This window comes from Lissotriton vulgaris, chromosome 9, assembly GCF_964263255.1.
Source record: "Lissotriton vulgaris chromosome 9, aLisVul1.2, whole genome shotgun sequence".
Classification (NCBI taxonomy): domain Eukaryota; kingdom Metazoa; phylum Chordata; class Amphibia; order Caudata; family Salamandridae; genus Lissotriton; species Lissotriton vulgaris.
In genome coordinates, this window is record NC_141697.1 from 1,193,114,435 (window position 1) to 1,193,141,822 (window position 27,388).

The 27,388-nt window shown below is 44.6% G+C and overlaps 1 protein-coding gene across 1 annotated transcript in view; it reads left to right on the plus strand.

Annotated features, from left to right (window-relative positions):
- The window catches only part of CHCHD4 (coiled-coil-helix-coiled-coil-helix domain containing 4), a 104,241-nt gene extending 86,755 nt beyond the window's left edge, over positions 1-17,486 (plus strand). Inside the window, exon 3 of the mRNA XM_086939263.1 lies at positions 14,747-17,486. Coding sequence (XP_086795389.1) covers positions 14,747-15,045 — 299 coding nt within the window. The 3' untranslated portion in view covers positions 15,046-17,486. The remainder of the gene's footprint in view (positions 1-14,746) is intronic.
- The last annotated feature ends 9,902 nt before the right edge of the window (positions 17,487-27,388 follow it).

Genomic DNA, 27,388 nt, shown 5'->3' on the forward strand with positions numbered 1-27,388 from the left:
GAAGGAAAGACGGTCAGCATTTCACATAATTACTCTAAAGACACGTTGCAGACCCGTAAAGGCGTTCTGGCCTTCTGACCAAAGCTGTGTGACATAAACATTCCCTTTACTTTCACTAGTCCGGCTCACTTCAGAATCCTTTACAAGGATAAGCCACAGATCTTCTGCGACTGCAAAGATCTGAATAATTTCCTAGAACCTCTTCAAGATTTAGAGCTGGACAACTTAAACTCTAAACATCCTTGCGTTAAAGCAATGTAGTTTGGAATGAAGCAAGTTCTAATCTTCTTTCCATTATGCAGTACACCCTTGCCGTGAATACTTATTACCTTTTCTTGAAATGTAATTGAGTACTTGCGTCTTCAACATGAATCCTGATTCTCGTGTTACTCTTTATACATGATCGCGCTCTTGAGCCAGTTTACAACCTGGCTTTGGAAAGCTAGTTAACCTGCTGCAGTACTCTAATACTTCTAGTGAGCAAATTGTGTTGATGTGAGCAAATTTCTGACTTGTATCTGCCCATAGGGCTTTGAAAAGAGAGATCTTTTCTAGTTCCATTAGAGAATGGTTTGTTTACAAATTGTCTGATCTGTCTCATGCCAATTTCATTTACTCCATACCTGAGTTTTAACTGATATGATGACTGTTGGCATGCGTCTCTATCGCTTCTTGTTCCTCATGGTGGAACTGCCGCCCTCATCCTGATTGACTTAAGTGCGGTCTTCGATACAGATTCCATCTTGACAGACTGACTTGAGGCCTCCGGTATTGAGGGCCTGGCCCTGAATTGGCTGATCTCCTTTTTAAAAGTTCGAACCTTTCAGACTTTCTCAACAAATACAAGATCGAAGACCTTTGCATAATCTCCTGAGTCCCTCAGGGATCGATTTTTAGCCCATTGTTCTTCAATGTCTACGTTCACCCTCTAACGGACATTGCTGAGAAGTCCGGACTTACCATCTTTTCATATACAGATGATATCCAGATTATCTTCTCATTATCTGCCGCTCGGCATCAAAGTCCCTTCCTGCTCCAGCTTGGCCTGAGAAATGGCTCCCTGTGGATGACTAGAAATTATCCGAAGCTGAGTGGCAACAAAACGGAGATCCTGGTTCCGAGAAATAACCCCCGAACTCTGGGGTGTTAACCACTGGTCGGCTGCTCTGGGACCATTACCTGCTCCGGTCCCTAAGGTTAAAAAAATCCTGGTTTTAGTATTGATAACCTCTCCCTCAAACCTCGTGTGTCCAGGGTCACAGCCACCTGCTTCTCCCTTCTCAAGTGGCTTAAAAAGATCCTCTGGCTAATTCCACTGGATGCCCAGAAACTGGTGTTGCAGGCTTTGGTGACATCCAGACTGGACAACGGCAATGCCTTCTACCTGGGCACAGACAAATCCTCAATCCATCACCTGCAGATCATCCAGAATATGGCTGCTCGCCGCCTTTTTTGGCTGCCTAGATGCATATCGGTTTCACCGCTGCTTGATAAACTACACTTGCTCAGGGTGAACAAGCGCATCGAATTCAAGGCCTTATGCTGTATGTTCCGGGGCCAAACTTGGCTTGGCTCCTTCTTACATCCAAAGCGTGGTGAAACACTATGTGCCCACCTGACAGTTGAGATCATCCAGCCTCTCACTGTTCAGTGCCCAGGTTTCGCCTTGCTCGCTTCAGAGACCGCTCGTTTTCTTTCCTCTGCCCCAAACTCTGGAACTATCTTCCAGCTGAGCTCCGGAATTGTCACTCTTTGCTCGCCTTCCGCAAGAACCTGAAGACTTTCCTTTTTTCCTTTCAAGCCTAATTCTCTATCTTTTGTTCAAATTTGTTTTTATTGGTTTTAGATAAGAACAAATACATTGCAATACTGTTGTAGGTCCTCAAGGATACGCTAAGGGCTGACTGTAATAAGCGCATTACATGAATCTGAGCATTATACACAGGAGCTTTCTGGTGCGACAAATGTCCTTGACAATCTTGTGTACCTGGACGTAAAGCTCTCTTGAGAACAAACGGGGAACAGCAAGGAAAACAATACCCTGCTCTCTTCCACAAGAACACCCCCCACCTCAACCAGTGTGCCGAAATGTGTGATTAGATAGGACCCGTGTGTGATAGACTCACGATGCCTCTTGCTTGGACTCTGAATCAGTGTGGTGTAGAATGCGGAGGTATCTGGGGCATGTTATTTCGTTGAATTCCCCTGATAAGAGTGATAACAGCGGTTGCCAGACTGTGTGAGTGTGGCTTGGATGCGCTCCATACCCAGCGTGTACCAGAGTTTGTGTAACCAACCCGTGTGTGTGTAGGCCGTGTGCTTGTTCCCCAAAGGGATAGAATGTGTTGGGAGGTTGCCTGCAGTGCGATTTCACCGGGAACGTGAGCGCGTTCGGGAGTCCCAGAATAGTGTATGTTGGAAATCGTGGAATTTCGGTATCAATGGTAGTGTCTGTCATTGAGAACAGACGTCCAGTAGACCCTGACCTCTTTGCAGTCCCAGAGAAGATGCATCAGGGTACCTTTCTCTCCTCACCCTCTCCAACAGGTCGAGCTGCGGGATGGGCTGCCTCTGTGTAGCCTAACTGTAGTCAGATACCAGTATGTTGCTAATTCTCTATCTTGAGGCTGCTGTCTAGCTGTCTTGTGGCTCTGCCTGCCGCCTTGTCTAGCACCGGGAGACCATGTTGGGTAGCTGCACGCTTTATAAATCCATAACATAAAATGTTTGGTAGTTCACCTTTTGATCAACCTTTGTTACCAATGATCTAACTTTTGCTTCTGTTTTTGGGGAAGATCCAAGGGAGTTTTCTCAGTTGTAGATCTCTTCCTGGTTCCTTCCATGTATGCCCCATATCAGAGTTGTGGACCTCAGTGGGGAATGGATTAAGAGAGATAGAGAGTGGTAGGGAGGAACCCCAAGCTTATGTTTGGTTTTAAGGTTTTGTTTTTATTCTCCTACACTGTTTTTATGTGTCACCACTTACAGCCTAACCTTTTTAAAATGTGTTGTCTGCCTGTTGAAGTGTTAAGTGTTGACGAGCACACCCTTTGTGCTCTTGCACACCACTGGGATTCTGTGCTTCATACTCTACCTAGATGTTTATCCTTTGATCCACACCTTCATGCCCAGCCATAACAGTGATTGCTTAAAAAATAGAATATTTTAATTTCAAAGGGGTTAACCACCCTTTTAAAAGAAGGGGAATTGCTGATTACCATTTCAGAGAGGCTGACAAGTAGGGTTTCAGCTCTGTCTCTCTTTCCAGTCATCGCTGTGTGGCGGTCCAAAGCAGCACAACTACCCCTGGAGGATCGGAATGCTTAGTTGGTCCACTGCTCGCCTATACCCAGTGGAAGTTAGTTTTAAGTATCAACCTATCCAGACTCAGAGATTGCTTTTCTTGTGGGGCAAATTCCATGTTGGCCGTGGCCAGTCGAGACACCTAGTAGTAAATTGTACTGTAAAGTATAATCCCATTATCATGTAAGCTTTTGCACACTTTTTCTAGGGATGCTAGTGTAGTGGTGCCAGCCCACAACAGAGAGTAGTCGCTCATTGGCCCTATCAGATTGTCCCCTAGTTATCTAGACTGGAGTGTACGGCATCATGTCGGACAATCTGGATAGTCACCATTTTAAAAGGAGCCACTTGGACCAGTAATGCTAGTGGAAGCTTCTTCCACAGTTTTTTCCTAAAGCCCCTCAAGATTCTTTTTTGACGTACGTGTCGGCCTTCATTATTACCCCCAATACTCCCAAGGCAGCCATTGACAATGGATGTTATAATAACATTTTGTAAATATTTCTGAAGATTGGTACAATGCATGTACCCAACAGGAGAGTGAGCACATGCACAAACTATATGCTGAGGCTCACACAGTGAAATAAAACGCTTGAACTAAATTATTAAAATACAAAAATGACCACCCATCTCAGTTCGGTAAGGGATGGACTCTATTGAGATTTAGAAAGTACTCAGTAATGTAGCTGCACTTCACATCCCCTGAGGATGCTTCTTATTTATAAGGGGTGATAATTCAAATCAAGATTACCTTAGAAAACAATTTGTAAGTGTTGAGAGAAGCATTGTTGCCCGTGTACACCTGCTTATTGTAGTACCCTCCTGGGCGCTTTTGTCCCGCATTCTGCGACCATTACAGTCTTTTTTTTTTTTTTTCTCTCTCTAATGTATGTTGATATTGCATTTATGTTCTTTCTCCCGTCATATTGTAAAGGGCTCTGATATCCTTCGGGATCTTGTCCATGCTATATAAAACTTTAGAAATCAAATAAATCATTTAGCCCTGATCCTTTGGTCAACAGTTTTGCACAATGGGATGCAATAAAAGAAACACAGAGCTGTGGCACCTGTCTACCCCTAAATGACATTACTGAATTAACTCTCGGTGACAACACATCTACATTGTTGATGTTAGGAGGACCTATTACGTAAATGCTTTGCAGACGTAACCTTTAGAGGATGTGCAGCAAGACTGATTTAAGGAAGCAATCACAGAGACAAGAGATTGTTAAACAAAGCATGGACCGAGACAGCGCTGGTGGAAATCACGGAGGCCATTAGGGAGTGCCTGGACGCGGGCGGCAGGGCGGCTCTGATTTTATTGGACCTCTCTGCCGCCTTCGACACAGTACCCAATCACCAGCTTCTCTCCCGTCTGTCTGCCATCGGCATCACGGGTGTGGCCTGGGACTGGGTCAAATACTTCTTGGACAATCGCACCCAACAGGTGTGGATGCCCCCTTTCTCATCTTCTATCAGTAAACTGTCCACTGGGTTCCCTCAGGGGTCCACACTGGGCCCTCTACTTTTTAATATTTACTTGATACCCCTGATATATATGGCAGAGCAACTGGGTGCCAAAATAATGGCGTCCGCCGATGACACTCGGCTCCGTTTCACTTGGAAGGATTCAGATCTCCAAACTAACCCGGCCCATCAGTGCCTGTCTTCTGTATTCTCATGGTTGGCGCAGGCCAGCCTTAAGTATAATGAGGACAAATCGGAGGTGCTCCTCTATGGCCAGTTCCCCCCCATCTCTTTGGCCACCCGGCTATCCGTGCCCCAAGGCGGATGGCGGCGTTGCCAAGAACCTAGGAATATGGTTCGGGGAGGATCTTGTCTTTCATGAGCAGATCAAAAGACTGTCAGGGATGTGCTTTGGTTTGCTCAAGGCCTTGAGGAGGTTTTTTCCTCTGTTCCCTTGCTCGGCTAGGGAGACGGTAGCCCGGGCGCTCATTCTATAGCGCCTCGATTATGCTATCGCCCTCTACATTGGCACCCTGGGGTATCTTTTAGGAAAACTGCAGGTTATTCAGAACGCGGTTGTCAGGCTTCTGTTCAACATCCCGAGGAGAATGAGCGTAAGTCAGCAGCTAAGTGATTTGCATTGGCTTCATCACCTCTGCAAGAAGCGAAGAACTATTAACTCTCTTTAAGTGGTGTTTGTTACTCTTTTCCTGAAAGGACTTCACCACTTGCTTCCTCCAAAACCCTTCATTATGCCCAAATGGGACCTCTGTGGGGTTTTAACGTTTTTGATGTGCTCCCCATTTGAGTCTGTGCATAGTTGCCCTCCTCCTCTCTTGACCATCAAAACCATCTTCTTAGTGATCATTACATCGGTCTGGAGGGTTAGCAAGCTTCAGGCGCTCCATGTTCATCCTTCATACACCAGCTTTTTTCCAGACAAACTGGATCCCCGCACTGGTGCCTCCTTCCAGCCAAAGGTGATGACACCTTTCCACATCGACCAGACCACCCCACTGCTAACTTTCTTTGATTTACCTCACCCTTCCAAAGAGTACGATCCTGGACCAGAAGAGCGTTGCCATTCTACAGTGATCACACCAAAGAACGGGTGGATAATTAACTCTTCGTTGGATTCGCCTGTGCAAAGAAAGAGAAAGCCGTACAGAAAAGTACCATCTCCAGATGGATTATGCTCTGCCTTAAAATGGCCAAGAAGAAGAGGCTCATTCCACCAGAGCCAAGGCTGCGACCACTGCATTAGCCCGCGGAGTCCTCTTCCTGGACATCTGTCACTTGGGCTACGCGGGCGTCTCTGCACACATTTTGGAAGCACTAGTGCGTGGACAGTCAGGTCTGTTGCGATGGGCACTTTGCCCCTTTGGTCTTTCAGGATTTCTTGGCCTAACTATTCGTAGACCCACCTCCTGAGATGTATTGCTTGGGTATCTTTTCTAAGGCAAAACATCCGTGGCTGGCTAGAGATCTCCATCAGATGAACAAGTGACTCATCTTTGACAATTCCTTCTCTGGTAGAGACTGTATCTAGACGCACATTTCTACCTGATCTCCCTGCTTTTTTGAACTGGTTCTTTCTAAAGCGTCCTTCTAGTTCCTTAGTGTCTGCACACTGGTACATCGACTTTTTGGTGTGGCTCCGTGCTTCTGGTGCGGAAATGTCACAAAGAGAAACTGATGCCAGCGCGCTGGGGTGGCTCCTTTATAGACACAGTACACCACTTCAGGCATGAGACACTGCCAACGCAGAAATAGGAATACAGTATGTATTTTAGAATATGCAAGGAACCGAAACTATAATTCACTCAAATGTTTCAATTTTGTCCCTCATGATTCCAGTAAGTTTATTACAATTTGTGTTTGTTCCCTGCTTGCCTCTGCCAAATTGCCACATTTGGGACCAAGGTGTGGAGAAGAAAGGTTCTTCCATTTTCCTGTCCCACCCGATTGTCATGCTGGCTGTCACCCTCACCAAGGTAGAGTTATCCCTCTACCCTCTGTCATTCCCCGTCGAGCTGTCTATTTGATCTTTCCTTCATCGTTGATTTTGATTGATGCGATTGGAACGAACCCGAAAACCCTCTGGGAGGCCCTGAAAGCGACCATAAGAGGGAACCTGATCGAAATTAAGGCCAGGAGAGACAGAGAAGCAAACTCACAGCTGAACAAACTGGAAAAGGACATAAAAATACTAGAAGCAAAACATATAGAAGACATCACAAATCCAGATCTCCTTCTAACGCTCACAAGCAAGAAATAGGAGTACAACAGAATCCTCAGCGAGAGAGCAGGTATGTGGATCAGGAAGTACAAGGAAATCAATCTGTATGAGGCCAACTAAGCAGTAAAAATATTAGTATCATATCTCAAACGCAAACAAAGACTGCACTCCATAGCAAATGTCACAGACAAGCAGAACAAAACAAGCACAAGCCATTCAGAAATACTACAAACCTTCAGAGAATTCTATGAAGAACTCTACACAATGGACAACAACATAGACGAGGCAGGTACTACAGACTACCTAAGAAGAATCAACCTACCCAAGCTACTAGCGAGCGAGACAGCTGGGCCAAGACTTCAAAGAAGCGGAGATAGCAAACGCCATCAACGCACTAAAAGACAACAAAGCACCTGGACCAGATGGCTACACAGCACCTTCTACAAAAAATTCAAAGAACTTCTAAGCCCTGTCCTAACTAAAGCTTTTAATCAATGCTCAATGGAAGGCACAGAAACAATGACACAGGCCAATATCATAGTCATCCCGAAAGAAGGCAAAGACCCACAATGGCCCAAAAACTACCGCCCAATCTCACTAATCAACCTAGACTGCAAACTCTACGCAAAGTTCTCGCCACCAGACTCAACAAATTTCTACCTCAGCTGATGGGAAACTCCTAAGTAGGGTATATGAAAACGCGTATGTCACATGACCATACCAGACTACTTTGCCAAGTGATCGAACACTGCTCTAACTCACCCAACCCAGCCGTCGCCATCATGCTAGACGCCGAAAAAGCGTTTGACAGAGTCTCCTGGCACTTCCTCGAAAAGTGCCTGCAAGAATACAACATAGGGAACGAATATAAGAAGAAAGTCATGGCACTTTATAAATAAACAACCGCAAAAATCGCCATAAATGGTGGCTCATTGACTCCATTCACACTAGAAAGAGGCACAAGGCAGGGGTGCCCACTTTCACCTCTACTATTCCTGCTAGCTCTGGAACCTCTGATCACGGACACGCTAGCAAACAGGAATAGCAAAAAATAACACAACAGCCAAAATCGCAGCCTACGCAGACGACCTCTTAATCCTTACAGACAACCCATCCGAGTCCGTACCAGCACTCAGGAACATCATAGAAACATACGCCAAACACTCAGGCTATAAACTCAACAAGGAAAAATCAGACTGCATGCCACTAAACGTCCACACAACCAAAGAGGATATAGGGAATTTAGGACTTGCGTGAAGTGAACGAGTCTAACAGTCTCAAAAAGGTAAAAGACCTACTAGACTCATGGTCTCCCAACTTCATCACATGGTGGGGGCCGCGTAGACACCATCAAAATGATAACACCTATATTCAACTATCCAGCGAACATGCTACCCCTGACAGAAGACTTCCACAAAAAACTAGACCAAATGATCAACAAGTTCATATGGCAAGGAAAGAAAGCGAGGATAGGGCTCCGCAAGCTGAGACTGGGGAAAAAACTTGGCGGACTCAATCTGGCGGACCTGAAAACCTTTCAACTGGCATTCGCAGACAAGGAATTCACTGGCTACTACCGAAACAAATGTACACTCCCACATGGCTGGCCATAGAAAAAGCTATGCTAAACGACACCAACCAACTCACACTACTCACGGCCAACAAAAAATCACTCAACAATCCAATCCTAAAATTCACGAAACAAGCACTGCTGAAGATAGACCGCAACCTAGAGGTCAGTATCAAAAACTCAAAGTGGGAGACACTATGGGAGAACAAAAAGATCAAATACAAAGGCAAACCCTTAGACATGAGGACATGGAAAGCGAAGGGGATACACTTCCCAATACAGCTAGAACACGATGGGACGCCAAACACCTTCAACAACCTCCAAAGAGAACACAACCTACCAGACATAGAACTCTACAACTTCCTAGCCATAAAAACAGCCCTAATGGAAACTAGGCTACATAGACAAACCCCTTCGATTTTCCAGCTCATGGAGTACATAAATAAGGTAGGCCACCAGGTCTCACTGCTGTACAAAATATTACGTCCGACCATGTCTAAGATCAACGACAAGAAGATGGCCCACTGGGAAAGCTCAATGGAGACCAAACTAACAGGAAATATAGAAGCTCTGGGAGTCCCCATCTAAGAACATGATATCTCCAGTTCTCGCACAAACCAAATTTTGGATACTTCACAGAGCCTATTGGACGCCGGCACGCCTGGCATCAGTAGGCATAACAGACAATGACACCTGTTGGAACTGCGGATCAGAGAAAGGAGACCTAGAACCTCATCTTCAGCTGCCCCAAGGTCAAAAAGTTCTGAAAACAAGTGCTAGAATTCACCAACAAAACGCTTAACTGCACCCTCAAGAACTCATTCGCCACTATAGTCACAGCACAGATATCACAGGAAATGGTGACTCAAGAAGATAAAAACCTACTAGACTTTCTCCTCACATCGGCAACAAAAACAATTCTGACAAACTGGAAGGACACCTCCAAGGCCACCTTCAAAAGCTGGCTCAACTGGGTGATCTTTTTTAGAGGGGCCGACACAACCACCCTCAGAAACAAGCCTGGCAGGCATCGAGGCATAGAGATGTGGTCCAAACTTGACCACCACATGCACACCTTCAAACCACCATAGGCACAAGGGTCTCCACACCAATACTGGATCACAAGGAGATCAAGCTCCACTTACCTACAAAACAAACCTACAGTTTCTGCCCACACCTACCGCGAACAATAGACGCTCTGGGGCTCAGGTTATATGTCTTGTTATATGTTACATGTTCTTATTGTTTTGAGACAACAACGCAAATGTATCCAAGCAGTGCAATTATATGTCTGTCAGTAGATGTACCGTGCAATTTGTAAATACCAATAATAAAAAAAAAGATAGTACTGGGAAAAAAAGTTAGAACACTGGGTATATTCACGAAGGTAAACTTACACTTTTGTGTACCTTTCCTCTTTTTTGGTATTCATCAAACAAAGCATTTGATAAGCAGTTTGCGACAGCGGAGACTCCGCAATCTGGTGGATGGGGGGACGGACGACTGCGCACCTGAAAAGAGAAGACTGGCCCATCTCCGCCCCGATTGCGGAGTTGCTGCAGTCGTAAACTTACTATTAAATCCTTTGTTTGGGAGTAACGCAGCGGCGGTTTTACCATTAGGGCGTTTGAGCGTTGCCCCACCTATAATTATCAGGCAATTTATTCGAGCGGCGCGTTAGTAAAAGTTTTATAAATTAACGCGCCGCTCGAATAAATTGCCCGGTAATTATTGCCCTGCGGCCGTGGTGTGTGTCATGGACATGGACAGTATGCACTGTCTGACACTGGGTGGCGCTGGACTGACTCTGTGCCGGCACAGTGCGCACTCACTGCGCATGTGGTGTTTGCCCGGCAGGGCTTTTTTAACTAGATAACTATATGGTTTTAAAAAAAAACCACCGATTAGGGGTTTGCCTGCCTAATGCAACGTACCCCATTGCTGAAAAAACGAACGACGTTTTTTCAATGCTCAGCCCAATCCTGATGCTACTCTCTTTAGAGAGCAGCTCTCCTCTAAAGAGAGCAGCATCTGGATTGGCTACTACTGTGTCTCGGCAAGTTTGCAGCCATCAGTCTAGGCGCCAACGGGACCCCAGAGCAGAGATGGTGCGGACCCGGTCAAACGAAGACGAGGTAAGTTTTTTATTTTATTTATCCCCACCCCCTGGCCCCCACTGTGAGCGAGCCGTGACTGCGAGAGAGAGGTTGGTACAGTGACAACTGTGTTTAATTCTGAATGTTAAAGATAACGGGGGAGATGGCGCTCCCTCTGAGCAGGTCGTGCCGGCGCGAGCAGGTCTTTGCTGTCACCTCAGTCCAGGCTGACAAAAAGGCTTTTTCAGCACGTTTTGCAATTCTTGAATACTGAATAGGCTCTTTTATTCTTAAGATATTTGCTTGACGATTCTTTCTGCTCGAGGGTGGAGAAACGCACGCTGCAGTTATCAGTTTCACAAACTAATTTAAATAACACATTGATAATGGCATGCTGCTGTGTAGTAATATAGTATGTAACGATTGCATTGTGTTTTTACCTTGATGACTGTTTTATTCTTTGTATTATTCAAAATAAAGGTTATTTGAACTAGCAGATAGACTTCACCTTTATGTAAATGTTGAGAACGTCATGTCCTATTTGCAGGGTCGATGTCTCAGTGCTGTGTTTTAAGCTGACGTAGCACATGCCTTTGATTAGTATATTGGTCTTGGAAAAACCTTTCAGCGTTTTTTTGCTATGGCATTGAATGACTTTATTCTGGAAGGGTAGGTTGGTAATAGGCCTGAGAATCTGTGTCCTGTACTCTGCTGCCTGCTAATCATCTACCATTAATTTAGGCTTATTGTGAGTCAGTTTCCAAATATTATTTTGCCGTTTTACAGGTGCAGTCTAACTTTATATGTTTTACTCATTTCTATTGAGTAGCTTTGTTCGTTTTCCTCGTTGCATTACTGTCCGCACTTCATCTCAGTAAATGGAATGTTTACTTGTATGGTTCGTTAACTCTAATCAGGCTGCATGGGGCTGACTCTGGGCCTTTCTTGTGCATTAATTTTGTTCATTTTTATTTCTTCTGAGTTGTTGTGTTGACATAAGATCTCGCACTTCTAAAGCTGCCATCTGCAGAAGGGCAGGCGAAGTCCAAAGTAAACTTCAGAACCACAGGTTTTGCTGCCCTTTGTTGCAAGCGTCTTCCCTGGCGCCATTGTGACCCAATGTGACCCCCATGTTGGCAAAAGCTTTCCTTTCAGTGTGACTTACAGTACCGCGATAACTTTACGCCACACCACTTTCAAATGTCACCAGCCGCCACTGGAGTAACGAAAAAGAGTAAGCCTACACAAAAGTGCAAGTTTACCTTTGTGAGTCGGGCCTTAAGTTGTTTAATAGAAAGAAAAGAGAAAATATTTTTCTCATTTTTCTGTACGTTAAATGCAAAATGAAAGAAACTTGCCAGAATGAATTGTGAGCAGCAGTTAAACTAAGTAAGCGTGTCATTTACTTGATGGGTTTTCATTGACTGCAGATGAAAAGCAGCCATGTGTTACCAAAAAGCATGAAGTGTGCATGATCAAATAAGCACCAGCCTGCCCAAAGTTGGCAAATAATTTTAGAGTGTTCTGGTCATGCTGGGTGTTAAGTGCCAGGACTCCTTTATTGAAAGAACTAATGGGCTTGTCATAACCTCGATTCTCTGCATTTGAAAAATGTATCCAAGGCGCGTTTTTTATGCACCCCCAAAATAAGGTTTTTTGCTTGCAGCACTTAGGGGATCGTTCAGTTTCCTGGAGCAGGAATGATGGATGGGACCTTTGAGGGAGTGGGGCGTGTGCTGCCATGTGTCCAGCACACATGCTTAAACTGCTAAGGGATAGCAGGCTTCCTCTCTCGCGCCCCAGACCTTCAGCTGTCCTGGGCGCAGCCCGAGCCGCTTTCAAACCCTCGGGCCCATCGCCGGCGTCTCAGCCGGTGCCTTCTTTGATCTGGGGTCCGTCCAGCTGAAACCCGAGTGATCTGCAGCGGCTCATATTTTGCTGCGACAACTGAGCATAAATACTACAGAAGAACGGCCAAACGTAGACCCTGGACCGCGGTCCAGGCCTGGGCTGGGGCTCTGTGGGCCGAGGAACTAATGTTGCTGATTAGGAGGCCGTGCCAGCGCATGGCACGATGATGAGTCTTTCCAATTAAGCGCCACACAAGATCTGGCATCTTCAGCATTTTGAAGAGCTGCTTTGCAGTTCCATGAACATATTTTGTTGTCTTACTAGATCAGGTTTAACTATTGAGTGATTGTACTTCCCTTGTTAAGTCTGGCCTTTGAGGCCACTTGAGCTGGACAGGGCGCGCACCCGCAGTGAGGATGGTTACTTCCTTCTCAGTGTGAGTTTGGTGTTTGACTTTCATGTGATGTGCATGAAGACAGAGCCCAATGCACAGACACCTTGTTGCAGCCACGGATGGTGGTTCCATTCACTGGCTAAGCCCGTCGCTGAGAGCAGCCGAGCCCTGCCTAAGGTGTTTGAGTCTCAGTCCACACCCTGTAGCCATCTCAGGCCTCTACTTCAACGACTGTGGAGCAGCCATCCCACTTCGTGAGTCTGCCACTGTGCCCTGCCTCCACAGAACTCTATATTTCCTTCCGTTTTGTGCCTTCACCTACCCAGCTTTAAAAACCCATAAACGTGCAGTCCATTTTGGGTTGGCAGAGTTTATATTTGAACTGTACCCTCCACCTTTGAGTCTGGGCTTTCCTGCCAGGCCCTCTTACTCCACTGAGTTGTATTTAGATAGACCTTACCTGACGCTCTTCCTTGCACCAAAGTTCATCTGACCATCAACAGGGCTCTAGAAGTTGCTGATTGTTTCAATTCAGGGTCTTTGGAAGAAACCCTAGTTCTTGCTGTGACTAGTACAAAGGACGCTGCACTGCCTGGTGTAGAGAGAGAGCTTCCCCCAAGCAAGAAGACGGGAAGAAGGGCCACCCTACAGAAGAATGTCTGCAGGTCGTTTCGAGGACGTAAGCCGTGCAGGAACAACTATCGTCTTGCATCCCAGCAGATGGCAGGATTCAAACTAAAGATATCTGCTTTGTAAAAGGGTTCAGGACCTGTATTCTACCTGACACCTTTAGTATTGTTGATCACAGAAGGTTCATAGTAAGGAAACGGACCCTAGTGTTTCCATCTCATATTGACAATAGGATATGGAATGATATTAACAAACTCCATCCCAGCAGTGCTCTCCGCCACCTCTCCCTTTAGCCAATGCCTTCTGAGCACCACTGAGTCTCACAACATGGTAACTGCACCTTGGTGGTTCTCACACACAACATGGAAACACTTCCCGCACAGGATTAGAACAAAGATTACACCCTTCCAACCGCATCCTGTACACAGTGTAGCGTGCTATGTACGTAAGGTTAGTAAGCACTATATAAATGTTGCAGTACAAAACATTGCCCCACCCTCAAGAAGATAAGTACTTGTAGGTAAATTACATTTTATGTACATTCTTACCTCCACATTTAGTTATCCATATTTAGGATATATGTATCTTCAAGATATGTAGATGTGGCGTTAAGAACAGTTTATCTATACTTCCCTATACATACGGACTTTCACAATATTGTATGTCATTGTTCTGGATATGATATTTTAGCATGACAATAGTTTGTCATTCGGTATGTGACCTATACATCTGGGTGGTCAATACTAGCAACCCTGCACGTTTTGATCACTATTGTGACTGTATTTGATATGGTAACTACTGGAACAATGATCAAAGCCATTAGTAGCCCGAGACCATTTTCGCTGATCAGAAGTAGCTGTTATAGAAAAGGTTGGAGACCCCAAAATCACATGCTCATCCTAATTAGGCTAGTAAGACCAGGCCATCTAGTGGATAACATTTAAATTAATTGTCATTTCCATGACAGTGGGGTTTGAAAATCATATTTTTGATGCAGTTACCCTTGCTAAACATTTACTGAAATGCTGTAATGTCCATGAACAACGTGCCATGAACATGGAAAACCAGCTTGGTGTCTTCAGCGTTTCTGCATTACTTCTGTGTGTTTAGATGTCTGATCAAATTATATTTTAAATGATAAACACTCTTTTTTCCCCTTAGCCTCCACTGACCTTCTCTTTTGTCTTTGCGTGCAGGGCTGATCTTGCCAAGCGGCGACATCAACTGGAATTGCCCCTGTCTGGGTGGCATGGCCAGTGGTCCTTGTGGGGAACAGTTCAAGTCTGCCTTCTCCTGCTTTCACTACAGCACAGAAGAGATCAAGGGCTCCGACTGTGTGGAGCAGTTCCGCGGCATGCAGGAGTGCATGCAGAGGTACCCAGACCTGTACCCACAGGAGGATGAGGAGGAAGAAAAAGACAACCAGAAACCAGATGCACAGCGACCGCCATTGGAAGTAGAATCTTCATCGACCAAAGATGAGGGAACCAGCTAATGAAGAGGAGCGGAGACTAGACTAGTCTCCGAAATCTTAGATTTATAGCTTGGACCTTTTGCAAAATACTTCAGTCTTTCAAGAAATGTCTTGTTTCACTCTTGTCCTACCACACCACACAAAGTAATTTATTCAGGGGCTCATATCTCATTCCTGTACGTTAACATGAAGTCTTTGCCTTACCAGAGGTAAGACTGTGCACACAGAAGGTAGCGGGTGCATAGACGTTTCTCTGTGTCATGTCCTAGACACACAACCACTCTATATGCTCTTGTGATTTCCCTGTAAATCCGCTGAAGCTAACATTTTGTAATTCTAACCATGATGCATTTTTCGCTCTATAGTCAATGATTTGTTGGCAGATAGATTTTTTTTAAATGAAATTCGCCATCGCTGTGAATACTTTCAATGGGAATTGCTTGTGACACTTCCTAGAAAAGACAATAGGAGAATTAAAAGGTTGTAGCTTTTAAAGAATTAAAAAGTATTGACAAAGTGTTCCAGTTTGTTCCGATTAAATTGTAAGGATAACAACGATTTATTTGGAATATCTTCCCCAAGTCCTTCTTTTAGAAACCCCATTACAAGACTCCCTTAAAAAATATCGGAAACAACCTGGATATTGTTATCCATACACTATGTTCTGTCAATGTATACGGGCATTTCTATTTCTGTTGGGAGTTCAGGTCGCAAATGCTTTTTTTGTATTTTTTTGTTTTAGTACAGATGCTCCAACTTGTTTTGAGCAATTACAAAGCAGAGCTGCGAACCCAGCTGAGGGCCTTTAAGCAGATCACTGGTATTGATTACTTTGCCTTTCGAACGCATTTCATGATAATACACTTCTCGTCTCTGCAGCACTGATCACTAATTGTGTGCACCCCTGCTGGGGCCCGCACAGGCTTTTTACACCCACCAGACTGAAGTAGTTTAAGTGGCTGTCATTTTATGTAAAATATTTCGTGACATATCTGTTGTACAGCCAGTATACTCCCACTTCATGTTAGCCTTCAGAGTCCTACTGAGGGATTTGGGATATTGTAAAACATTTACAAAAATACGGTTTCCTGGCAGATGTTTTAAATCTGCCCTCGGTAGGGATTCTGGTTGCAGAATGAGCACGGGCAGTATTGAAGGGCGTCATACTGCAATATGGCGCTGATAATTCAGTTCACTTCCATCTCACTAATGGCAAATTAACAGTTTCTGCGAAAATGTGGGGATTTTGCAATACATCCATCCCTGAATAAGGTTGTAGTTTTTTTTTTACTTTGATTTACACAAGTTTGTTGCCACAATTTTCCCCTAAACATATATATAACGGCAGGACTTCAGAGGTTTTGTACTTTATTGTGCCTCCTTGTATTCAGTGCAGGGAAGGTACATGTTGAATTCTTAAAACACCAGTAGAGAAAGCTAATATATACCAAAATGCCCCACCTTGATGCCTCTCAGGGGAGCAAAATATCTCAGGCGCACTACTTCTGTGTTCAACTGGCGTGGATGAATATTTGCTTTGGTAGTCAATTGTATAATCTAAGTTGCAGGGTAAATCCATTTCGTTAAATAATCATCCGTTCTTTCTCGAAAGATCAGTCAGTGTGGCCCCAGACCTATATTCCTTAGGATTTTAGAGTTGCGAAGGGGCTGTAGGACTACACTTAAATATCTTGTCTCTAACATTCCCCACAAAAGGCACTGGACGTGGCCTTTCAAGGAGGAAGTCACTTGAAGTGAGTCTATGTTCTTTTAAGCCGCCATTTTGTTTGTTTTTTGGTTGCTTTGAAGCTCAGGTGAGCTAGATAGCACTGCCTGTTTATATTTGGAATAACAAGCAAAACACACTTGAGACAGATTGTTGAATATGCACGCGGGATCTTGAGGCACGTTGAGTGTTCCATGCTATCATCCCACTTTGCACGTAGGATGTAAATGTTGCGTTTTATTTTTTCCTCCTGTCACGTAATTACCATCCTAAATCTGCTAATATGTTCTAGTGTGTATTTTGCTGAATACCTACGGATTACTTAACTGCTGCAACACAAACTACTTTCACTCCTAGTTGTTACTGCCTGAACCGGTACTATTCATATCACCTGTTGTACATGTTTCTTCCAAATTATACTTTTTCCCCAGTTTTTGCTGGGCTGTGAAAGAATGTTCTATGAAACTATAATATATTTTGAGTGAGTTTTGAGATGCATTCTGGGTGTGTTGTCATCTCTTTCATAAATTATGAGTGACTGGAAAAAATGAAAAATTGGGTTGTTTCACTGAAAATCCTTAAAACCTTTTTAGATGCTTGGCTGGCATCTTGGCGCCTGTGATTGTTTTTTGGTGATAACCAGTTCTCGCATGTTCTGGATACTTGAAACTGGCTATTATTCCAGAGGCGGTCATTGAGAAGACTTTATTGTATATTAAATACCTTTTTACCATAATGAATTGTGTGCTCTGTCGTTTATTTGCCTGTCGTTTATTTGCCATTCTCATCCAAGGCCTTATCATATCCAGCCTTGATTACGGGAACGTCCTATACCTGGGCGCCCCAGCAACTGTGATCAACAAACTCCAGCACGTGCAGAACGCGGCAGCAAGACTCCTCACGGGGACGAAATACAGATGTTCTGCCAAACCTTCTCTAAAGGCTCTGCACTGGCTCCCCATTCAGGAACGCATCACCTTTAAAACCCTGTGTATCTCTCATAAAATCCTCCAGGGTAAAGGCCCCCCTATTCTCAAACCCCCTATTCAAACCCCACACCTCTACCAGACAGCTAAGATAGGACTCCCTCTCACTGGCCAGCATACCCAGAATAAAAAGAGCACGTACGGGTGGGCGCCGTTTTGCCTACAACGCCCCAAAGCGCTGGAACAGTCTCCCCATCAGCATCCATAAAGAAACCAACCTGCTGCCCTTCCGCAGGCTTCTGAAGACCTGGCTCTTCCCCCGATAACTCCGCCCCAGGATCATTTCTAGCTGACACTACAGTGCTGGGACGCCCTCGGGTAGCTATGCGCTTTACAAAACCAAATCCAAATGGTCCCGCAAAAAGATTTTACAACTGGTTTAATAGTGAGGCCAGCTGAACTGACGGACTTAAACAATGTTCCCTCCAGATCCACACTTCCTTTTCTTTTCGGTGTTAGAGCCGTAGCATAATGCAACCTGGTTTTCCTTGTTTGCTAATCCATATATGACCTTACTTATACTCAAAGATCATTCCTACGCTCAATATCCCACTTAATGCTGCAGCAAACCAACAGTAGGGTGTACAACTCTTCATGAAGGCAGATCCGAATTCGTCAGCTAGTTTTATAGCGAAGTAGACACTCAAACTCCAGCTTGCTCATATTCAGATGAAACAATTAAACATGCACGCTGAGACTCACTTAAATCACACAAAGCAACCAAGCTTACACCAGTTTGGACAAGTTCAGCTCCGCGCTCCATCACAACCAACAACAGAGATGGTGGTATGTATGCATTCTAAATCTGCTACCTTGCCCTAGTACATCTCCGATGCTACATATCACAGTGCAAGTTCCAGAACTGAGTTCAGAGCACCTCTTTGGTTGTCGCGCACAAGACTAACACTTCCATGTAGGGTGTACTACAATTTGCAGTTCCTTAGCCAGGTGCAAGCTCTGGCTTGCACTCGAAGCAGTCAGGGCAGCCCTCCAGTAAAGCTCTGACTTTCAACAAATCAGACATGGCATCCTGAGTCGCTGGACAAACTTGCCCTACTCTGGACAAGGCAGTGGTTTATACCATGGTGTGGCGTGCCTCTAGTTTGGACAGACTCTACAGAGTGCTACAGAGCAACATTAGTGGCAGAAAGCTGATGTACAAATTTCAGTGCAAAGCAATTTTGGTGAATACTTCTAACTCTAGATTGCTCAACTTAGAATAAAAATCCCACAACCCCCCCATCCCCAGACGCCAGACTGGATCTGAAAAATATTCACAAACTATGCTCGGTCATTGTGGATTGTGACTCCAGGTTGACTCTATATCATGCCGAAAGGTGCATAGCCACATATAAGCGCTACCCCTGTGCTCTGACATCATTCCTTTCTTTCTGTACCTACCGATGCAGATCTGGAGCTCTGCTTCCAAATTCTGTGTCCTTCCGAAAGCCCGTAAATCACAAAAATCCAATGTGCTTAGGAATGAGTTCCCATTCGAGGTATACAGGTTTCAAACCAGTTCGCGACTGTATAAAACAGAAGTTGGTCACCGACTCACACAAGGTGTGTTTTCTGGTTTGTGTGCTTGTGCTACTCAAGGTTGTATGGCAAGTGTGACCTCATGCATCTGTAGGCGATCCAGGATCGAGAAACGATGTATGCCGCTGAACACAAGAGGAAGTAGCTTGCTTAAGCTTGCTCCAAGTCGAGGGCACAGACTTGCTCCTGCTCTCAATTTCGTTCCCCTGAGAGATCAACTTCGCAGTCAAGGTCTTCCACTAGGGAGATTGACCTACACCCTATTGATGAGCCATAATCGGGGCAAAACCAATCTTGGGTTGGTTCTGTTCGGTTCATGAAAGAGCTGGCTTGGCAGTTTGGTCAGGACTGTACCTATCGGAGCAAGGTCAAAACTGATTTGCATATGGTTGGGTCAACTGAGGTGAAATGGTGGGGAAAATAAAGGTGGGTTGGAAAGCTACCCCAAGAGATTGGCAGTGGTTAGGCAAATTGCAAGCTCTCCTTTCATCACCGTTGGTGTATTTGAAGAAACTCGAACGGAAGAGAGTAAACTGTTTGCAGTGGTAATTCGACTGGCAGCTGAGGACTTGGACCTACATCGGCCCTCTAGTCTGGTTAAAACAAATGTCCTTATGGAAAACCTGCAACCTAGGCCAGCCACATCTGATCCCCTGCTCCCTTTCAGTGAGGTCCTCACAGACATATTAATGGGCACCTTGTGAAAGCCCTATTTTTGCCCACTGGTGAATAGGCAGCTGACCAGACATCAAAGACCAGCTCTGCAGTGACCCCGATTTTGTGACTAAACATCCTACTCCATGGAGACTGGTTGTTTATGCCTCAACCAGCACAGTAAACTCCATTTAAATCCCCACACCTTCATCGGATAGGGAGTTTAAGAGATTGAGGCGTTAGGAAAATGAATGTCTGCCAGGCATTGAGATCAGTCAATGCAGTCTTTTTTATTTGGTCGATGCATGCATGCACTCTGGGACATCGCCAGCCAGATCTTTCCTGCAGGCCCAACAGGCCTTAGTTCACCCACTCGCTCCAACTATTCAGGATGAGGCCAAATACATGAGTCATGCTGGCCTTCGTACTACTGATTGTCTGGGAAGGGAGGCTGGCACCACTTCTGCTGCCTTGATCCACCCCACATGATTCTCTGGAGCCCTAAAGCCCCCTCTCATGGATACATGTTTCGATGACTCGTTACCCGTTTGGTGAAAAAGCTGAATCTGCCTTGTACCATTTCAAAGGAAGTAGAGCCATGGTATGCTTCCTTGGTCTTTTGAGCCCTGCATAACAATTTTCTCACCACTTTAGGAAATTCCGAGGCTGCTAAAGGGGCCTGGTGTATATAGACCATGGCCATCTCGCCAGCCATTGCTGCATTCATCCCTGTCTTTTCTATGCATTGGACGTGGATTTGGTAGGCAATGTGCAGACCACCAAGAGGGTCAGTACTACCAGTCCACTTCCGTCGGTGTAACAGCCACCAAGCTACTTTAGCTTGTCATTAGTGGCGTACAACCACCCTATGGGATGAAGGATCTCCCACTTTCAACCAGGGTGGCGATCCATCATGTCCAACAGGGTGGTCCTTCAAATCGTTCAGGATGGTTATGCCCTAACCTTTCATTCTACTCTGCTGACTCTTCCTCAGTCGCATCTGAGTAAATCTAATAAGCACTGGTCCATTCAGTTTCAAGAGGTGTGAGTTTTCCTTTCTGAAGAGGCCATCGTTGTGGTTCCGGATTTGGAAATTGGCTAATTCCTCATGCTGAAAAAGGTCAGGGTCTTTCGGACGGTTTTATATCTTCCTCCTCTGAATGCCTTCCTGCAGATGGACAAATTCAGAATGCTCACGCTGACCAAGATTGTCTGTCCTGTACCCGGTAGACTGGATGGTGTCCTAGGACCTGCTGATGTGTAGTTTGATATACCAGTCCTGCAGTCCCCCAGATGTTACCTGCAGTTCAAAGTTATCCAGGAACGTTTTTAGTTTGCCATGCTCACTATCGCCTTAACAGTGCTTCGCAGATGTTCACAAAGTGATGGTGGTGATCACTGCTCATCTTTGGTGGTGCAGGGATACGAGGATTCCCCTATCTTGACAACTGACTCTTGAAGGTGGGCTCCCCACAGTCAGTCGTAGAGCGCTTCCAGACAACGGTGAACCTTCCTACATCGATGAGGTTCACAATCAATGAGCCAAAGTCACACCCGTCTCCCTAAAAAAAGCTTGCTTTCATTGCAACTGTCCTGGATACAGTGCAGTTCAGGGACTTCCCTCCATTGCAACAAGTCCAGGTCATTCGGGCTATCATCTGGATATTTCAGCCTTGGTCCTGGATCTTGGTAGAGCAGCTCTGAGGCTTTTTGGCCTTTTGGCCCCCCACATCCTCCTTGTCGACTAAGCCAGGTGGTATATGCGTGCTCTGCAATAGAATTTGAAGTTTCATTGGGCCCAGCACCAAGGACCCTAGTGCATACCAATTTTCAATTTCAGAGGAGACTGAACATGATCTACAGTGATGTCTGGTCTGTCACAGTTGGACCAACGGCAGAAATCCCCCTTCCAACCTCCACCCCACCCCACCCCCCTTCCCGACCCAGAGTGAAGGGTGGTTTGGATACATCACTCCTGGGTGGGGGAGGTCACCAGTGGGCTGTAGAGATCTGAAGACTCCAGTCTCTGGCAGAAACCGAGCTCCATATCAATCTGTCAATGTTGTGACTAATCCTCTACCTAAAATTTGCTATGCACTGGCCAAAAGGCAGTGCCAGGAAGGTCTAAGTGCACATTTCACTAGAACCAGGACCACTACCACTGTGTTGGCATGCTGAGTGCGTATTGATTTAAAAGGAACTACTTCCTTGTCTCTCAGGTAAAAAAGGAAGGGTATTTTGCATGTTCGATCCAGTAGGATTGTTTTGTCTGAGCTCATCCTGCTGATGCTCCACCTTGAGATGGTACTGCTTTGCTATCCATTCTAAGGCTAGGAATTTGTGGTTCGAAGTATCCATCAGAATGACAAGTTACTTATTTATTTTTATTTTATTTATAAAGTTTTATATAGCGCGAACAAGATCCCGAATGATAACAGAGCGCTTTACAATATAAAAATAGTATCAACATCCAAGCAGGTGAATGTATCCTTCTTAGGGTAAGAATTTGTTCATAAGGAATTGTTTAGCTTCTAATTTGAAAGCCTTCATTGAAGAGATTCTGCGTATTTCCGGTGGAAGAGAGTTCCAAATCTTTGGTGCAGCGCAGGAAAAGTGGTTTCAGGAGGAAAGTAGTGGCACTTTTTGAGGCTCTAGAACCACAGGATAGTTCAAGTTTTTGCGCAAGATACCTGGGAGTATTGAAGTGAAGGGCACCTTTCGTAATGCTCTTCGTGGCAGATTTCTAGTCACAGCTTCCTTTCTGCCCTTCCTCTTCCATGCTCTGTGGCGTGGCCTCTTTTTAACATCTAAAACTCCCCAAGTTAGCTATCTGCACTCTCCTGCTACCAGTTGTTCAGGCTACACGTTGGAGGAACAAGAAACTGATATCATCGTGCACAGGGGTGGTGCTTATAAGCAAGGTTGTATGGAGTCAACACACACACACATACATTGCTGTGTATTGGAATATATTTCTAATGAAAGTTTTGGGAATTTAGTCTGGTGCCTGGGGAGTGTTCTAAGATGAGGAATCTGCGTTTAGAGTATCCACCAGAAAGAGTGTTACTGAAGATAAGTAACTTGTTCTACAATACAGTCCTCAGATAAGAACTGAACATACAGTGGTCCAGCCACTAACAGCTTGCTTTCTCCATCACCAGAGAGAATACAAGTAGGGAACATTAGACAGCCTGTGTATAGTGATCGCTATAATTTCCTACCTCTGTTGGTATTGGGGTGAGTATTGTAAATTCTATTCCCAGAGATTAATGTAACCACTAACTAGATGCTTATGACCATAACCGTATTAAATTAGGGGTGCCCTAAGTGTATCGATAATAGAGTGTTTGGAACATTAGTTCTCGAGTGCAAATGTCCCAAAAAGTACTTACCACTATGGACATTTTTCCCAAATAGTAAAAGGGTAACTATTTTGCTGCATAAAAAGTTGGGTATAGCCATTGCGTGAGTTTAATTGTAAAATCCTGTTTTACGGAACTGATTGTGTTTGACTTTTATGTTATCTGAAACCCGAGTTACTTAGTTTGGAACCATCAGTCACACTTACACACTCAATAGTAAATGACGTTCAGTGCTTCTGGAGGAGATGTGGTTGTTTTGATGTTCACACCAGAGACCCCACATGCCCAACTTAATGGCCTTAAACTATTCAAGACGTGCAGCTGGTATTGGGAGAAGAGGATTATATTATTCTGCAGCATTGGATCTTTTACAGATTCACATGCCTGAATCATCCCCGTCATCAAGCTGGGAGCCCACGTTGTGCATAGTGAGCAGTACAGAGTTAAACATACACATAATACTTTTAACCTGGTCACAACCGTAGCCTAACCACCTCTTTATAAATTACCCAAACTTAGCCAGTCAGAGCAAAGCATAGCATTCACCTCTCCTCACCCAGGCTAGCTAGTTCTGCTACTGCACGTGTGAAGACATTCCCTGTGAGCACTGCTAACTCATATAAGTGACCATTACTGTATATATTACAACCATATTTCAGAGTTAATAGCTACAGTTCCGAGTATCTGAAGCTACCAAAAATAACCTTTTGTAGATCATTATTTTGAAATGTGGAAAAAGAGACCGCACTCTGAAGACCCAAATAAGGACTGTATATTTTGTCATTTTCTGATTTTGTAAGGCTAAGGAATGCAACATTTGTAGAACATACTCTTCAATAATATCAAACGAGAGGCAAGAGTGTTATTGCTGCAAAAGTTAAAATCTGAGGAATCTCATTCTGGGAAAGAAGGTGAAACGTCCTCAAAACATCTTAAGAGGGTTCATTCATACTTTGAGCATCCTTCAAAGAATAATATCTGATATAGAACCTCACATGAAAGCCCTTTAAAAATTCAGGAGACATTACTTCTCCAGAATTAGTATACAAGACTTACACAAACCATGTAAGAAAAGCATCAGAGAATGCCAAGAGCACCTCCACATCCTAAAAGAAAAAAGTTAACTTTAAAACAATTACAGCACTCTGCATTTTTACCTGTGAAAAAGTCTGATCACTGTTGACGAAGACTGCAGCAGTGACAGCATCTCTAAAAAAAAAAAAAAAGTCCTTGACAAAATCTCCGTATAAAACCGAATGGACTACACCATCTACCAGGTTGTTGACGAAGTCCTCAACGATGTGGACACCATCAACAGAAATGTAGTCTATGACGGCGTAGTTGTTGACTGTCAACTAAACCATTAACCATATAACCAGCAATTTAGCTACCGTAAACAACTTAAACCATATCTTCAGTTCCATATTCCACCGCTATGACAAGCACAACTTTTACAATCACGACACCATCAACAAAGACGACAACATCATCAAAGGAACATATACTAGCCACTCCAAATGCTTTCAGAATAACAGTAATTTTGGATCAAGGCATTTCAGGCAATCTAATGCCAGAACATACTTTTAGCAAAGTGTCCCCTTTTCCACCGAGGCAATTGTTTGACATAGAATATTCGGAGGAAGAGAGTCCCTTTCGTCCAACTTATAGTCCAACTCAGTTAAGTATAAAATATCACAACTGACGAAGTTAGGAATATGAGCAAACAGTTTTCATATCAGGTAAAGGTGAAAGCATCTATCAGTCTTTCGTGTAACATGCGGAAGGCGATGGTCGATGGCACTGTTGTATGGAACCTTCAGCACAAGCTATCCATTATCAGCAGGAAGAGATGATGCAAATACCTTTGGGCTTGTTTCAGGATTTACGCCTGATGGGAGCAGCTTGTTATAGATGATTCATGCAAGCACAAGCCGCTGGGTTTATTCCATCATCATTCTTCTGCTCACTAAACCACCCCACTTTGGACCAAGCGATATGCAAATCAGTCTTCTGTGCCTCATGGGAACAGTCCAGCCCAAACTGCCAAGCCAGACCCTCCCTGGACTGGAAACCAGCATCTTGGGACCGGTTTAGGAGTTTCACTCCTCATCAGCCAGGCAAGCTTGAATCCAGTAGCAAAGTGAGCAATAGACTTGGGTCTGGCAAATACCCTGGCCACTTAGGGCGAACATAGAAAACACAATATGATGATAGACGGAGTGCTGAAACTTTTCGGACACTCGCCCCCAATCTCAGATCTGGGCTTAACCCACCATCATTCTTCTGCTCACTAAGTCACCCTAGTTTGGACCCAGCCATAGGCCAATCAGTGTTGCCTCATGGGGACAGTCCAGCCCGAACTGCCGGGCCAGGTCCTCCCTGTACCAGAAACAAGCATCCTAGGACCGGTTTCAAAGTTTCATTCCTCATCAGCCAGGCTAGCTTGAATCCAGAGGCAAAGTGAGCAAGGGACCCACATCTGTGCATACCCGTCCCACTCGGGGTGACAAATGCAAAAAGAGCAATTGATGGAGAGAATGCTGCACAATGTCATACATTCACCCCAGTACAGAGATCTGGGCCTTAATCCTTGTTTTTTTTGCTCCCCATGCCTTTCCAGTTCAGACCCAGCCATATGCAAATCAGTCTTGACCCTGTTCCCCATGGGAACAATCCAGCCCGAACTGTCAGGCCATGTCTTCTCTGGACTGGAAACAAGCTTTTTTTCATTTTACACCCATTTTACAAGGTGCTTTTTCACAAATGTTCGGAAGTACTGAATTGCACCAGTGATTCTGTTTGTACATGAGACAGGAAATCACAACGGAACTGTTTTTCTCTGGCATTAAAACAATGTTACATATTTCAAGAGGATTTATTTACTCCTAGTGCAATATATTCTGAATTTGGTTACATAAATCAAAGATGTATCATTTCCAAGCAGAAAACTCTAGGACTGCTATAAGATTTTGCCTACACAGCGCATGTGCTGGTGCTGCAAGCATATTATTTACAATTCAGTAGGCTCACACCCCGCCCACAGTATACCATTAGTTGTTTTCGTTGTAACACTCCTTTGCAATTTTTCTATTGCTTAGCTCTTCTAGGCTTCCCTTCCTTTCTTGTGTTAGCTCCTTGCTGGTGCATGGACCAAGTAGATGTGTTCAGCCTCATCTTTGTTCTTCCTAATCTTTTTGCAACACACTATTGTTTTTTTTATATAAACATTTCATGTGTGCTTTTCTATTTTTAACACAGGCATACAGCTTATTTATGTTGCGTTCACCCCATCTGTTGTCTCTATTGACACTTTAGTAACTTACACCCACAAATGCCCTAATCTACGCAACTCAACTCTATGCCACTTCACTCTACACCATTCAAGTCTATGCCACTCTACGCCATTCCACTGTAGGCCATGCTACTCTGTATCACTCCTCTCTATGCCACTTCACACCAATCTACGCTACTCCACTCTATGCACCAATCTACGCTACTCCCACTCCACACAATGCCACTCTACAACACTTCTCTCTATGCCACTCCATTCTATGCCACTCCACGCTAGTCTACTCCACACCACCTTACTCTATACCACTCTACTGTACACCACTCTATTGTTTACAAATCACTGGGCTTACAACCCGCTTACAGCATACCATTGGTTGTTTTCGTTGTCACTCGTGTGCAATATTTTGATTGCTTAGCTCCTGTAGGCTTCCCTTTCTTTAATGTGTTGGCTCTTCCTTACATATGTTCTTCCATAAACGTTTCGGTATTATTCCTTGACGTGCAATGTGCTTTCCTGCTTTTAACACAGAGATATGGCTTCTTGTTTATGTTGCTTTCACCTTATCTGCTGTCTCTAATGACGCTTTAGTTACTTACACCCACAACTATACTACTCTATGCCACTCTTAGCTATGCTACTCCACTCACCTCCACTCCATTCTATAACGCTGAACTCTATGCCACTCTACAGGACTCCACTCTACACCACTCTACACCATGCCACTCTACTCTATGGTGCTCCACACAACTCTGCCCTACTCCCCCCTGCTCTACACCACTTTATACCACTCCTCTCTATGCTACTC